Source organism: Heterocephalus glaber, unplaced genomic scaffold (assembly GCF_053883595.1).
Source record: "Heterocephalus glaber isolate CG9 unplaced genomic scaffold, H.glaber_assembly_v1.0 deba00001569, whole genome shotgun sequence".
In the NCBI taxonomy this organism is placed as follows: Eukaryota; Metazoa; Chordata; class Mammalia; order Rodentia; family Bathyergidae; genus Heterocephalus; species Heterocephalus glaber.
This window is the reverse complement of record NW_028258354.1, coordinates 9,706,354-9,719,130: the sequence shown is the minus strand read 5'-3', so window position 1 is coordinate 9,719,130 and position 12,777 is coordinate 9,706,354. Positions and strand designations below refer to the sequence as shown.

At 36.6% G+C, this 12,777-nt stretch overlaps 1 protein-coding gene across 1 annotated transcript in view; it reads left to right on the top strand.

The window, feature by feature from the left end:
* The window catches only part of CUNH12orf56 (chromosome unknown C12orf56 homolog), a 65,980-nt gene that overhangs the window by 35,247 nt on the left and 17,956 nt on the right, over positions 1-12,777 (top strand). Inside the window, exons 6-8 of the mRNA XM_004861393.3 lie at positions 2,766-2,910; positions 8,702-8,808; positions 9,757-9,846. Of these exons, the coding sequence (XP_004861450.1) occupies positions 2,766-2,910; positions 8,702-8,808; positions 9,757-9,846 (342 nt within the window). The remainder of the gene's footprint in view (positions 1-2,765; positions 2,911-8,701; positions 8,809-9,756; positions 9,847-12,777) is intronic.

Genomic DNA, 12,777 nt, shown 5'->3' with positions numbered 1-12,777 from the left:
TTCAAAGACAATATGTCAAGTGAAATAACCTAGACACAAAAGAACAAATATTGTATGATTCCACTTATGTGAGGCATCCAGGAAAGGCAAATTCATAGAGACAGAAAATAGAATCAAGGTTACTAAGGGCTAGGAGTGATGAGGAATAGAGAGAGCTGTTGTTTAATGGGTACACAATTTCTGTTTGGGAAGATGAAAAACTTCTGGAAATGGATGGTGACAATAGTTGCACAACATTGTAAATACACTTAATACCACTGAATTGTACATATAAAATGAATATAGTGGTAAGTTTTATGTAATATTTATTTATCTTAATTTTAAAATAGTGTGTTTGTATGTGTGAGTGTGTATGTATATATATGTGTGTGGGGGGAAATAAATAAAACAAAAATTGAATAAATGTTGAAAATTATTGGAACTAGGTTGTGGGTACACAGGGATTTCTTATATAATTTTCTTCAGAAAATTTTTATAATTAAAAAATATGGGACATTCTTGTAATCCTAGCACTTGGGGAGGATGAGTTTAAAGAATCACAGTTTGAGCACAGCCTGGTCACATTAGTGACTTAGCAAGACTCTGTCTCAAAGTAAAAAATAAAAAAGAGCTGGGGTTGTAACTCAGTGCATATTGAACCTGGGTTCAATACTCAGTACTGAAAAATAATTTTGCTATTTGTCTAAAAGCAATACCCTCTTTCTAAAACTGTAATTGTGATTACTTATCTGTGGTAATATGTACTGTCTAATTGAATTTGAATTTATGATGTACATGAATGAACTGTATGAATGAAGTTTGTATGAATGAAGTTTTAATATGAAGAGATTAGTGCCCTTTTTCCTATGGAAAATATTTTGGTCTTTAAAGAAAATTAATTTTGCATAACAGTCTATTATCATAAGTGGCAAAGGATTAAAAACTTTCTCTTATGTATCACAGCAAATTGCCAATCCTGAATGGGGAAAAGTAGAAAATTAATTTCAAAATAATTCTGCGATGTATTTTTATCTAAGCCTTTTCTATGTTCATTTGTTTATGTTGTTTTGGGAGTTCTCAGAGAGTTGAGGGCTTAATATTTTTTTTAAAGTGAAATAAGGTAGTGATTTAGAAGTAGATTTATAGTGAAGCAGGATCTCAAACTTATTCTTCGTTTTATATTTAGATTGTGTACTGAGGATACATGTTAACTAAAGTATCAGCACAGTGGATATTATACCCATCTCTATTGCATAGATAAGGCAATTGAGGCACAGGGAGGTCACTTGCCCGTGGTAATAATTATCTAGCTGGGTAGAGGCAGATCTAGGATTCTGACCTTGCCCTTGTGCTTATAATCATTCTGTTCTTCTGCCTCTAGCATTGCTATTGCTGAATCTGTGATGACCATTTTTTTTCTTCCATATTCCCACTATAAAAGAGATGCTCTTTCCAGAAAGTCTTAATTTGAGGGCTATAAGAGAGGCTCATTAACTGGATAGAGGGAAACATCTTATGTTGGGGTAAGTTGCTGGTATCACAGGTTTCTGGAGGAGAGGTTAGAATTGTTTTCACTTGAAATAAGAAATGCTAAGAGTCCATCAACCTGTGCAGAATATGAAATACCTCTCCTCTTGTTAGTTTGCACCCAGATATTCTAAGTCCTTAGTCACAAAACTAAGGACAGGTTACCTAACCCTTCTCACTTCCTATAAAATACCATGGTAATTCACAGTTCAAACCCTTCAGTGGCAGCTAGTTCAGTGAACTAGTTTATGAATAGTACCCAGACCAGAACCTGCTGCATAGTCAGTGCCCAGTTAAGCACAAGTTGTTATTAATAAGCACAGTGTGAGATGGAAACAATATTCAGCCTAATAACAATTTTTTTCAAATTGCTGAAAATCAGCTGAGAGGCTAGGATACCTACACAAATAATTGCAGTGGGATGAAATAGGGTTAGTGTGATATTAGAAGTGTTAACAATCTGCAGTGGGAGAAGTTCATTGGTGAAATCAGGGAAGGTGGAAGTAGGAGGTGTTTTTCCAGTTTAGCCTGCTTTTTCTGAAGTGTGGGATGCATGTTGTTCAGTGAAGGCAGATGATTTCAGGTTGTACTCTGACACAGCCTGAAATAACTTTCAATTCCAAGGTAGAAAAGTAGTTCCTTTTGCCAGCTGATTCGCTTTCATCAGGGAGCGCCTTTTGGCTCCCTGAAGCAACAGTAGGGGCAGCTCTGTAATACAAGTGCGTCCACCTTTTGTGCAAAGACAGAGCAGGCTTCAGACTGATGTCACTTAGGATCAATGTAGCTTTCAAGCTGTTTTTTAACAGTTCCCTGCTATTTATGCCAAGTAATACTACTTTTCCCTGTCAAATAGTAATATAAAATTTTCTTGTAAATAAACTTCCTTAAGCAAAAGCTTAGTGAGTAGACTGGAAGAAAAAATTTAAGCAAATAATATTACATATGGTTTGTCAGTGATGGTAAATGATATAGGCAAGGCTTGAAAGAGCACAGAAGTTTACTAGGGACCATGAGGGCATTCCTGGTGTGGGTATAGTTTGAGTAAATGACATGGCTCAAAAGTAAGTTTGGAGAGTAATGAACAGTTCAATTTACGGGAAGCAAGCTTTACTACTGGTGAGTATTAACGCTGGGAGTACAAAACTATATTAAAATTTCATTGGTAATAAAGCTTTAGAAGCCTATCAAGTCATTGATATTCCCAAACTGCTTTTTCTTATTTTTCACATGGAACTTTTTTTTAATATATATTTCTATAGATCTGAGGAGAAAATTAAACACTTCAGTCAACTCAAATCTGAACTTCTTCTTAAAGACAATACTTTGAGGAAGATACTTTGTTTAATTACGGAACTTAAAGTAGCAGCTCAGAAAAATTTCATTCTGAAAAGGCTTTTCTGGAAAGTAGGTGATTTATTTTTAATCTTTAAAACACATTTCACCTGGTTATCACATTTAAGTGTAAAGTAAAATATAAATAAAAATCATCTTATATTCTGATGCTGTATTTTAAAATGTTAAGTTTAATGCAGTCATGTCTTAACACTTGAAGTTCTTTGAGATAATAGTGTGTGTGTGAGGGGGGCAGGGAATGAAGGAAGTAGGAAGTGAGAGCACAAAGTAGCTTACATGGGCTGGGTTGTCAGCGTAAAAGAAGGAAGATATTAGAGGGAAAGGTTTTAGCATGTGAGATGTAAGATGGAAAAGTAGATTTCAAGGAGTTTTGCTTTGCATGATCCCCTGTAGTAAAAATATAATTTAAAAATACTTTTGAAATTAAAAACAAATACTTCTGAGTGTAAGACAGACATTTTTAAAAATGTGACTTCTGATGAGTCAGGTTGCAACATAATTCTCACTTGGTAAGTTACAGATGCTTTATTTTGGTTCCAGGTGAAGTGGGTAAAGAGCCCAGGTGAGTGATGCTAATGAGGCCAAGAAGAAAGAGTGAGTCCTGCCCACATGGCCATAAGTTGAATCCTACTTCTGGCCAATGGTTTCTTGTATAGCTGCCATCATTTTACTAAACCACTGTGAAGTGCACAATCTCCCAACCCCTCAGGACAGTCTTGGGTGTGTCTTAGATTCTAGGTGCTATATATATAGGATGACCAGCCATCTTGGTTTTCCTGGACTAGGGTGACCAGCTGTTCCGGTTTGCCATGGGAAAGCAAGGAGAGTCCAAAACAAACTAGGCTGATAGCCAATCAGCCTAATTAGAGGACAGAGTAGCTATAGAGAATATTATGTCAAATATCTGACAACACTGAGACTCAGGTAAGGATGATATAGTGGTGCATAGTCTAAACTGAACAGTATTGGATAGATCTTGTTAGAAATATGCCACCCACATTTTGATTCTAGAACTTCAGAGAATTATGGAAAATACAGGGACAACCAGATTGATTTTGAAAATGGAAATAGAATTCATGCCGAAAAGCTGAAGAAACTGGGATTATTTCCCACCCATTTTTTTTGGTACTGGGGATCAAACTTGGGTCCTTCCACCTGTGAGGCAGGCGGCGGAACCAATGAGCTAAATCCCCGGCCCTTCCCACCCAATTTATCCTGCCCACTACACACATGGCATCAATTTAATCAAAACCCCAATTATGCGGGCTTGCTTCATCAAAACCTTTTGTAGTTATTAAGTATAGACACGTCAGCATTTAAAGCTACTCATTAATGGCCACCGTCATAGATTCTGAATTTGGGCATGGCATTTATCTTAGTGGGGCAGGGTTATCAGCAAGCACTGTCATCTGGGAGAACTAATCCAGCTGAGCTCTACATAAAGTAAGTGAAACAAAATTGACAGATATTTCAGTATGTAGGTGCAATTACACTCAGATGTCTGCACAAACATTTGCTACCTAGAAGATCTGCTTGTTTAGGATGTGGGAACAGGTCCTTTATGGAATGTGAGTTCTGGAGTAGGAAGTAAGGACAGTATCTGAGAGAGGACTGGAAAAGGACCTCAGACACAGCTAGAGAGAAGTCCATTTAGATAAACTGAACACATTTATAGATTGGATTTAAAGTAGATGCTTAGGTAGGAGAACTGAAGTACTGCCTGAGGGTTAAATAGGAAGAAAGGTGTGAATGTTGAACACCAGAGTGTGGGTCTAGAGGTCATTTTAAGCATCTCCACTCTTAAAACAGGCCTGATATAGGTGGCCGTGGCTGTGGGGCAATAAAAGGATGCAGAGAAAAAGAATAAGGATGGGCTAACAGCCCACCATTTCCTTCTCCTCTCTGTTTTCTAAAAGCCTGAGCCATATGGGATGACTAGAATACCCTGTCCTCTCTGGGCCACCATCCTTTTTCCTGCTATTTGGTTTCTCTAGGATGTGTCTTCCATTTTTCTTTTGTAAAAATATGACTTATTCTTTCACTCACATGCCATTTTTTATGCCTTTCTTGTCATTCTCACTGAGGAACTTTGGTACCTTTCTCTTTTTGATCTTCTGTGGAAGTTCTGTTCATAGAGCTTTCTTTAATATTTTGTCATTTGCAGTGTTCAGTAGGTAGACATTAGCTACACATGGCTATTAAGCACTTGAATGTGGCTAAAGACTAAAGAAGAAAAACTTTAATTTTAATCTAATTTTAATAATTAAATAATTTACAGGGCAGTGGAGTTCTATGGCATCTCTCACAACACTTTCTCTTTAACAATTCAACAAACATTTATTGCTTTCCTAATCTGTGTGAGGCAACCTAAGAGGGATTAGAAATGCATGCATGATTAAGATATAGCTCCTATCTTCAAGAGTTAACACAGATATTTTCTCTTTTACTATAGTTATTGGTACAGCTTTCTTATCTACCATATCATGTTATAAGTTTCTTCCTGACAGTTGTGTGTCTTACCTAACTTTATGTTCTCCCCAAGCCCCAATCCAATGTACACATATACCACATCCTGGAGGCTGTTCTTATTGAACTGCACACTTACTCTTTGGTGAAAAGTTAATCTGAGTAGAAGTCTAGGGATAAAACATTCACATTGTGTTTCACACTTGAAACTTCTGCAGCCATTCTTTAATGTAATGTCTCTAGATGGAGTGAAATAGAAATTCTTCAAATTTGCTTGTCAAAAAATCAAAGGCCAGCATGAATGGAGAAGATAAAAGGCACATGGGTAGTGTTCCTATTTGGAGTCTTTCCACATTTTAGTGCACTACTCATGGCTCTCTCCCTGACCATGTCATCAAGACCTGGTAGGTGTATATTTTTTCTAATCCATAACCAAAATCCATTCTCATATTCATTTACACAAAGTTTGTATACCTGACTAATAAAGCTCAACCTGATTATCTTCTTCTAGGAGTTTTAAAATCTAAATTGTTATCTATTATAGCCCTAAGAGACAACCATGTTTTTCCAACTTTGTGTTGGGCTTCCTGAACATAAGGCTGTGTGAAGCTCCCTCAGGAGCCCTTTTAAAATCAACTTTATTGGGGACACTAGTTTTTTCTTTTAAATCATCTTTACTCTTTTATTGTAAGTAGAATTTAAATTATGAGAACACTACTTCTTAAGGCGACTAAGCTATTTTAGAAGTATAGACACATCTTTGTTTTTCTCAAGATATTATTTCATTAGTACTAGCATAGTACTTGCCACATAGCTGGCAATCAATAACTGTATGTTCAGTGAATAGATAAATGAGTAAATGAAAGAGTTCTCTATTCATGTTTTCCCTTAGCCTTTTATTTTTTTCCATTAGGTTGTTTTCCTTCAATTTTTAAAAAGCTTAGTAAAATACACATAACATATAATTTACCACTTAAACATTTTTAAGTGTATATTTCAGTGACATTAGTACATTCAGATTGTTGTATAACCATCAGCACTATCATCTCCAGAATTCTTTTTGTCTTGGAAAACTCAAACTCTCTACCCATTATATAATAGCTCCCCGTTTTCCCACCAATCCGCTCCAGCCCCTGGGAACTATTCTACTTTCTATCTCTATTAATTTGATTAATAATCTAAGTATTTCATATAAGTGAAATTATATTGTCTTTGTCTTGTTACTGATTTATTTCAATGAATCAGATAGTAGTTCTATTTTTAATTTTTGAGGATTTACAATACTATTTTCCATAGTGGCTCACTATTTTCTGTTCCCAGTAGCAGTGCCAGAGGGTTCATTTCTCCCTATCCCCACCAACTATAGTACTTTTTTAAAATTTTATTTTATTTTTATTTTTGGTACCGGGGATCGAACTCAGTCCTTGCATTTGTGCAGCAGGCGGCGAAACCACTGAGCTAAATCCCTGGCCCAGTACTTTTTTTTTTTTAATAGCAGCCATCTGAATAGATGTAAAATGACATCTCATTATAGTTTTGATTTGCATTTCATTAATGATTAGTGGTGTTGAACATCTTTTCATATGCTTATTGGGCATTTGCATATCTTCTTTGAAGAAATCATTGGGGTATAATTATACATTAGGTATGAAAAAATGTATCTTTACTTAAGGGTATAATTTTAAGAGTTTAAATAAGAATATATATCCATGTGATACTAACCTAGTCAAATTGTAGAACATTTCTGTCCCTCCAGAAGGCTACCTTGTACCCTTTGGGAAGCAGATCCCTAATCTCCTGGAATGTTTGGGTTTTTGTTTCTTTTTCTTGTGCTTGTGAGGCAGGTGGCAGGATCGCTGAGCTAAATCCCTGGCCCATGAAATTTATTGAGAACTGATGTGTTTTTGTTTTTTTTGGTACCAGGGATCAAACTTGGGACCTTGCACTTGTGCAGCAGGCAGCAAAACCACTGAGCTAAATCCCCGGCCCTCTCCTGGATGGTTGATGTGCTTCCTTTCACTGTTAGAAATCAGTGTTGCTCGTCATAGAATTCTACCACCATGGAATTCTGCCCTGTGTACTCCTCTGAGCCTGGCTACTTTTGGCGTAATACTTTTGAGATTCCTTCATGTTGTTGGAGGTAGAAGGATGATATTTTAAGAATAAAATTCCTCAATCAGTAGGCAGATGGGAGATCATAATAACTGAGACTGATTAAGCGTTTATGATGTGCTAAGCACTATTCAAGCTCTATATAATAACATTATTTTTAGTCCTAATATCAACTCCATGAGGTAATATTATTAACCCCATTTTAGAGATGAGGAAAATGAGTCGTGGGGAACATAAATAAATTGCCAGAGATCATACAGCAAACAAGAGGCAAGGCTGGGGGATTTGAATTCAGAGAGCCAGGCCCCAGAGTCAGTGTGTTAAGCTGCTTCTCAATGAGTTTATCAGGCATAGATAAGTCCAAGTACTTGGAGAGGCCCGATGTTCATGCTGTTCCTCTTCCTCCATCCCTTCCTCCACAGCCATTCTCAGCCCTTTTTCACACCATATCACCTAAATAAGGGCACACATATACTTGTCAAAACAAAGTGTAAGGGGTGGGGATTTAGCTCAGTGGTTTTGCCACCTGCCTCGCAAGCAAGCGCAAGGTCCTGAGTTAGATCCCTGGTACCAAAAAAAAGCAGAGTGTAAGTTGTCCTAGTAATCAAAAGTCAAAGGGGGAAAAATGAACAACAGAGGAACAGAAAAGAGAAGCAATTGCATTATCTTTCTTATTAGTACCAGCTTGCCTGATTTTATGGGCCAGTGCTTATTTTCATACTTCATTGAGCTCATGAGACTGGGTAAGAACACAAAAATATTAGTCCTCAACTCTGAGTCAGTGTTCAGTTAGCAAACGGCAATCTGTATTTCCACTGCATTGCCAGTGGTATTAATATTGTTTTTTCAACATTTGTAATACACTTTACTATTGTTGTCCATTTGTTTTTGTGTTAGCACATATTTTTAAATAAGAGCTTTCCTATCCATTATCTCAGTGTATTCCTTATAAAAGCCAAATTACTTTGGAAAGGCAAGAATTATAGCAGCCCCCTTTTCCCAGATAATGGAATGACTTGAGATTATGCACTTACTTCTGGGTGATCTTCAATATTGTCCATCCCTTGATATCACCTGTTAGCTCTTCTTATCTCCAGGACAGCGGTTTCCTGGTTGTAAATAAAAGTATATTTTTCAATTTAGACTGGCCTACTACCTTTTCTAATAAAAGAATAAATAATTTCTTCATACTTTTTACGTAAGGATGGAGAGTTTTAAGAACTGATACCTTAATGACCATCTTCTTTCTCACTTGCTTGTACAGACCAGTGACCTATTCTATTTCCTCGTGAACAAACTTCGTGAGTACTTGCCAGAGTCTCGGAATAAGAATGCACTTCATAATAAAAGCCAAAGGGCTGATGAGCTGGTGTAAGTACTAACTAGATAATCAGATGTATCTTAAAGATAAATGATAGGCACTAGACAAAATATATGCAGTACTAATGGTTAATGGTGGTACAAATTTTGCTTCACACAGATTTTAAAAAAGATAACAGTTCTTTTGTTTTAATTTTAATGGAAGGATACACAGAAACTAGAAATACAGGCTTCCCTAAAAGGGAAAAATGGTTGGCTGGAGAAGAGATATCTTTTCAATGTATTTTCTTTTTTATGTTTGACATTTTGAGCCACGTATTACCTATTTTAAAAAATCAAAATTGGGGCTGAGGATTTAGCTCAGTGGTTTCCCCACCTGCTGCACAAGCACAAGGACCCGAGTTTGATCCTCAATACCAAAAAAATAAAAAAATAAAAAATAAATAAAATAAAAAAATAAAAATTATCTGAAATAATTTTTAAATGAAGTAGTATGTGATTATCCCAAAAACGTTGGGGAAATATACATACAAAAATATGAAAATGACTTAATCCTGACAGGCAGCTATCATTGTCAGCCATTCATTCAACACATACGCTATCATTCATGCATACACTATATTATAATATTCATTCAACACACGTGATGGGTTACTACATAGCAATTGCAGACAAGGTACTTAACCAATATTGACAATTTTGTTTTGTGTCTTGAGACAGGGTTTCACTATGTAGTTCAGACTGGCTTTGAATTCACTATGTAGCCCAGGTTGGCCTCAAACCCATGGTGACCCTCCTGCCTCAGCCTCCCAAGTGTTGGGATTACAGGCATGTACCACCATGTCCAGTCAATGTTGACAATTTGATGTAAAGAATTTCCCATTCTTTTTTCTGTATGAACATCTGAAAGGAATTTTATCAAGGACTATTGATTTTACACAATTCTGAACTTCTGATAAAATCATGCCATTTCCATTCTTTTTCCTCTTTGTGTCCTAGGGCATGCATTGAAATTATACAGACCCTAGGACTGATGTTCAGAGAGACAGAAATTGAGTCATCACGCCTGAACACATTGGCAGCTAAGAAGTAAGGTTTTTTTGTTTTTTGTTTTTTGTTTTTTTAAGAAGACATTGGGATCTTGTAATTTCAACCTGATACTACTCCTGAGTGTCTTCCAATATTCATACATCTCTAACTTCTGTGTGTAACCCCTTGTAAGTACATTACACTCTCTCTTGTCTTTCCACTTCCTTCTGTGATGAGTAGATTAATTGGCACATTCTGTCCCTTTGTATTATTAAAGGTAGAAAGATTTTCTTTCTTTCGTCCTAGTCTGGTGAACTTGAAAAGGACCAACTGACCCATCACACATTAAAAGTCTCCATTAGAATTTCCGAGAGTACATTTATATCCACAACAGAAAATTACACAGCAAAAGCAGTTGTTACAGTAGCCAGTTTATTATGGACAGTCATGTGTTGCTTAATGATGGGGATTTGTGTACTCACACGAACCTAGAGGGGATAGGCTACTGTTCACCCAGGCTCTATGGTATATAGTCTATTACTCCTAGGGCCCTGACAAACAAAACCACATGAGATTAAATCAGCACAAGAGAAAGTGATGCAGAAAACAGATGTTTAGACTGCTGCTGGTGTAATGGCATACTGTCTTACAGTAAATTATTTAAATTTATTAAAATTTAAATTAAAAAAATAGGAGTGCACTCTAAAATAATATTAAAAAGTATAGTATAGTAGGGCCGGGAATTTAGCTCAGTGGTTTCGCCACCTGCTGCGCAAGCACAAGGACCCAAGTTTGATCCTCAGTACTAAAAAAAAAAATATAGTATAGTAAATACATAAGCCAGTAACATTGTCATTTATTATTATATACTAGTATAATTGCATGTGCTACACTTTTTTGTGACTTGCAGCGCAGTAGGTTTGTCTGTAGCTGCAAGCAATGTGAGCAATGCATTATGCTACATGTTATGACAACTACAATGTCACCAGGAGATAGGAATTTTTCAGCTGCATTATAATCTAATCATATCATCATCATCGATAAAAACCTCTTTATTTTTTCGCACATGACTGTAGTTGTGTGACCTTGGAGTGAATGATGTTGAAGAGTTTACCACATATAGGATATGTTGCTGTAATAAAGATACTCTAAAATACATGGCCAAAAGAAGATAGAAATTTAGATCCATAGTAGTTTTTTATTTGGATAGTGCTTTTCCTTTGTTCCTCATTAAGGCTATTTTTGCTTTGACTTGGAATAAGTTCTTTGACAGAGCATATTGCTTGGTTAAGTAACTTGAAATATGCACTAAAATTGTGATGTCTTGTGAAATTGCCAGTCCATAAAGTGGAACCAAATAGCCTTTGATGCTGGCAGCTCTACTTCAGGTGCTGCTACAGCCTCCTCTAATCGGGCCTAAATTGTGTAGTAAACTGCTGTGGAAAGAATACGGCTTCTGCTCAGGCTAAGGGATTCATCAGCCTGTCCTACAGGTTCAAAGCAACTCAAGCAAAACCTCATCTAGTACCCATTTAAGTTTCCTAGATTTTGCATGATCTTTGATAAGAATTCCTTCTATACATGTGCCTGGAGTTTTAAGGTACTGGTTCTTCTGTAGGTGCTGTGGTTGTCTCAGCTAGCTCTATTATCAACCTTTTGGTGTGTCTTCTTAGTGTTCATTTGAAAAGGCAGGGCTAGACACTAATGTAGCACTTATGTTTCTAATAACTGCAGCTTACATGATCCAGTAGTATATAGTCCTTACAAGGGACTTGAAACTGAGCTCCCCAAGATTCCTGAAAAATTTTCCACCTAATGAGATATTATAGCAGTTTTTCCTAATTTTATATCTTTGGTTCAGTAGAAAAATTTCATAGGGGCATGTGACCATTTGATGCAGAGTCTGGGTTTCTCTACAATAAATCCCTTTGCCTAATGCAGGAGTTGCAGACTTGCTACTGGCAAGAGTGACGTGAGTGGGCAAGTAAGTCTATCCTGGTATCGGGAGCATTTTCCTAGAGGAGTTCTGTCTTGAAGAACATGTTGTTGCAGGAATCGGACTCCTAGGAGGGGTGCATACAGAGTCTCCTGACAGGCCCTACCAGCCACTTCTGAGCAATAATGTTGACATTATTTAGATGTCTTTTCTGATATATTCTGATGATACATTTCTGATGTATTTGGGTGAGTAGCTGAGGCAGCAAGGGGGAGTTGGACAATTAAGCAAAATATGAGATTCTTGGTTAAACTGAAGACTTCATTTAGGAACCAAAAACAAGTAATCTCTTTAAAAAAAAAACAACAAAAACAAGTAATCTCTTGGACCTTGAGCCACATATTTTCTTTGAAAAGTATACATTTCCCCCACAATTTTGCTGGGGATTATGTTATTGAGAGATGAAGTGGGATGAATATGATGAGGTTTTACTTAATGCCATACTATACTGGAAATCTGAAAGTCTGCGCAGGTTTAAATTCCAGCTCTTGTTATGGTTTTTAAAAAGATTGTGAAATTACAAAAATGCACGTGAATTAAGTTTTAATATACTATACGATGGGTGGATGAGGCAGTGCATTGTACCGGTTCTTTCTTGGATTCTCGGTATGGTTTGGCAATGCAAGAACTCTGTAACATTAACAAATTCAATAAAGAGTAAATTTATGGGAGAGAGAGAGAGAGAGAGAGAGAGAGAGAGAGAGAGAGAGAGACAGAGAGAGAGAGGAAGAAAATTTAGATCTTTCTCACATAACAGTCCAGAGCAGATAGTCAAGCTTTCTTCCACAAGAAACCCAGGTTTCTTCCCTTTTGTTACTGTGGCATCTTCTACCATGTTGTCTTTATCCTCATGGTTGAAGCTGACTGACCTTCCTGACTGTATTACATACTTGGGAAGCAGAAAGAAGAGTAGAGGGCAAGCAATTTTTTTTTTTTTAGTCTGTACAAGGAATGCTTTACTTACTGAGCTATATCCCCAGCTCTTTTTATTATTT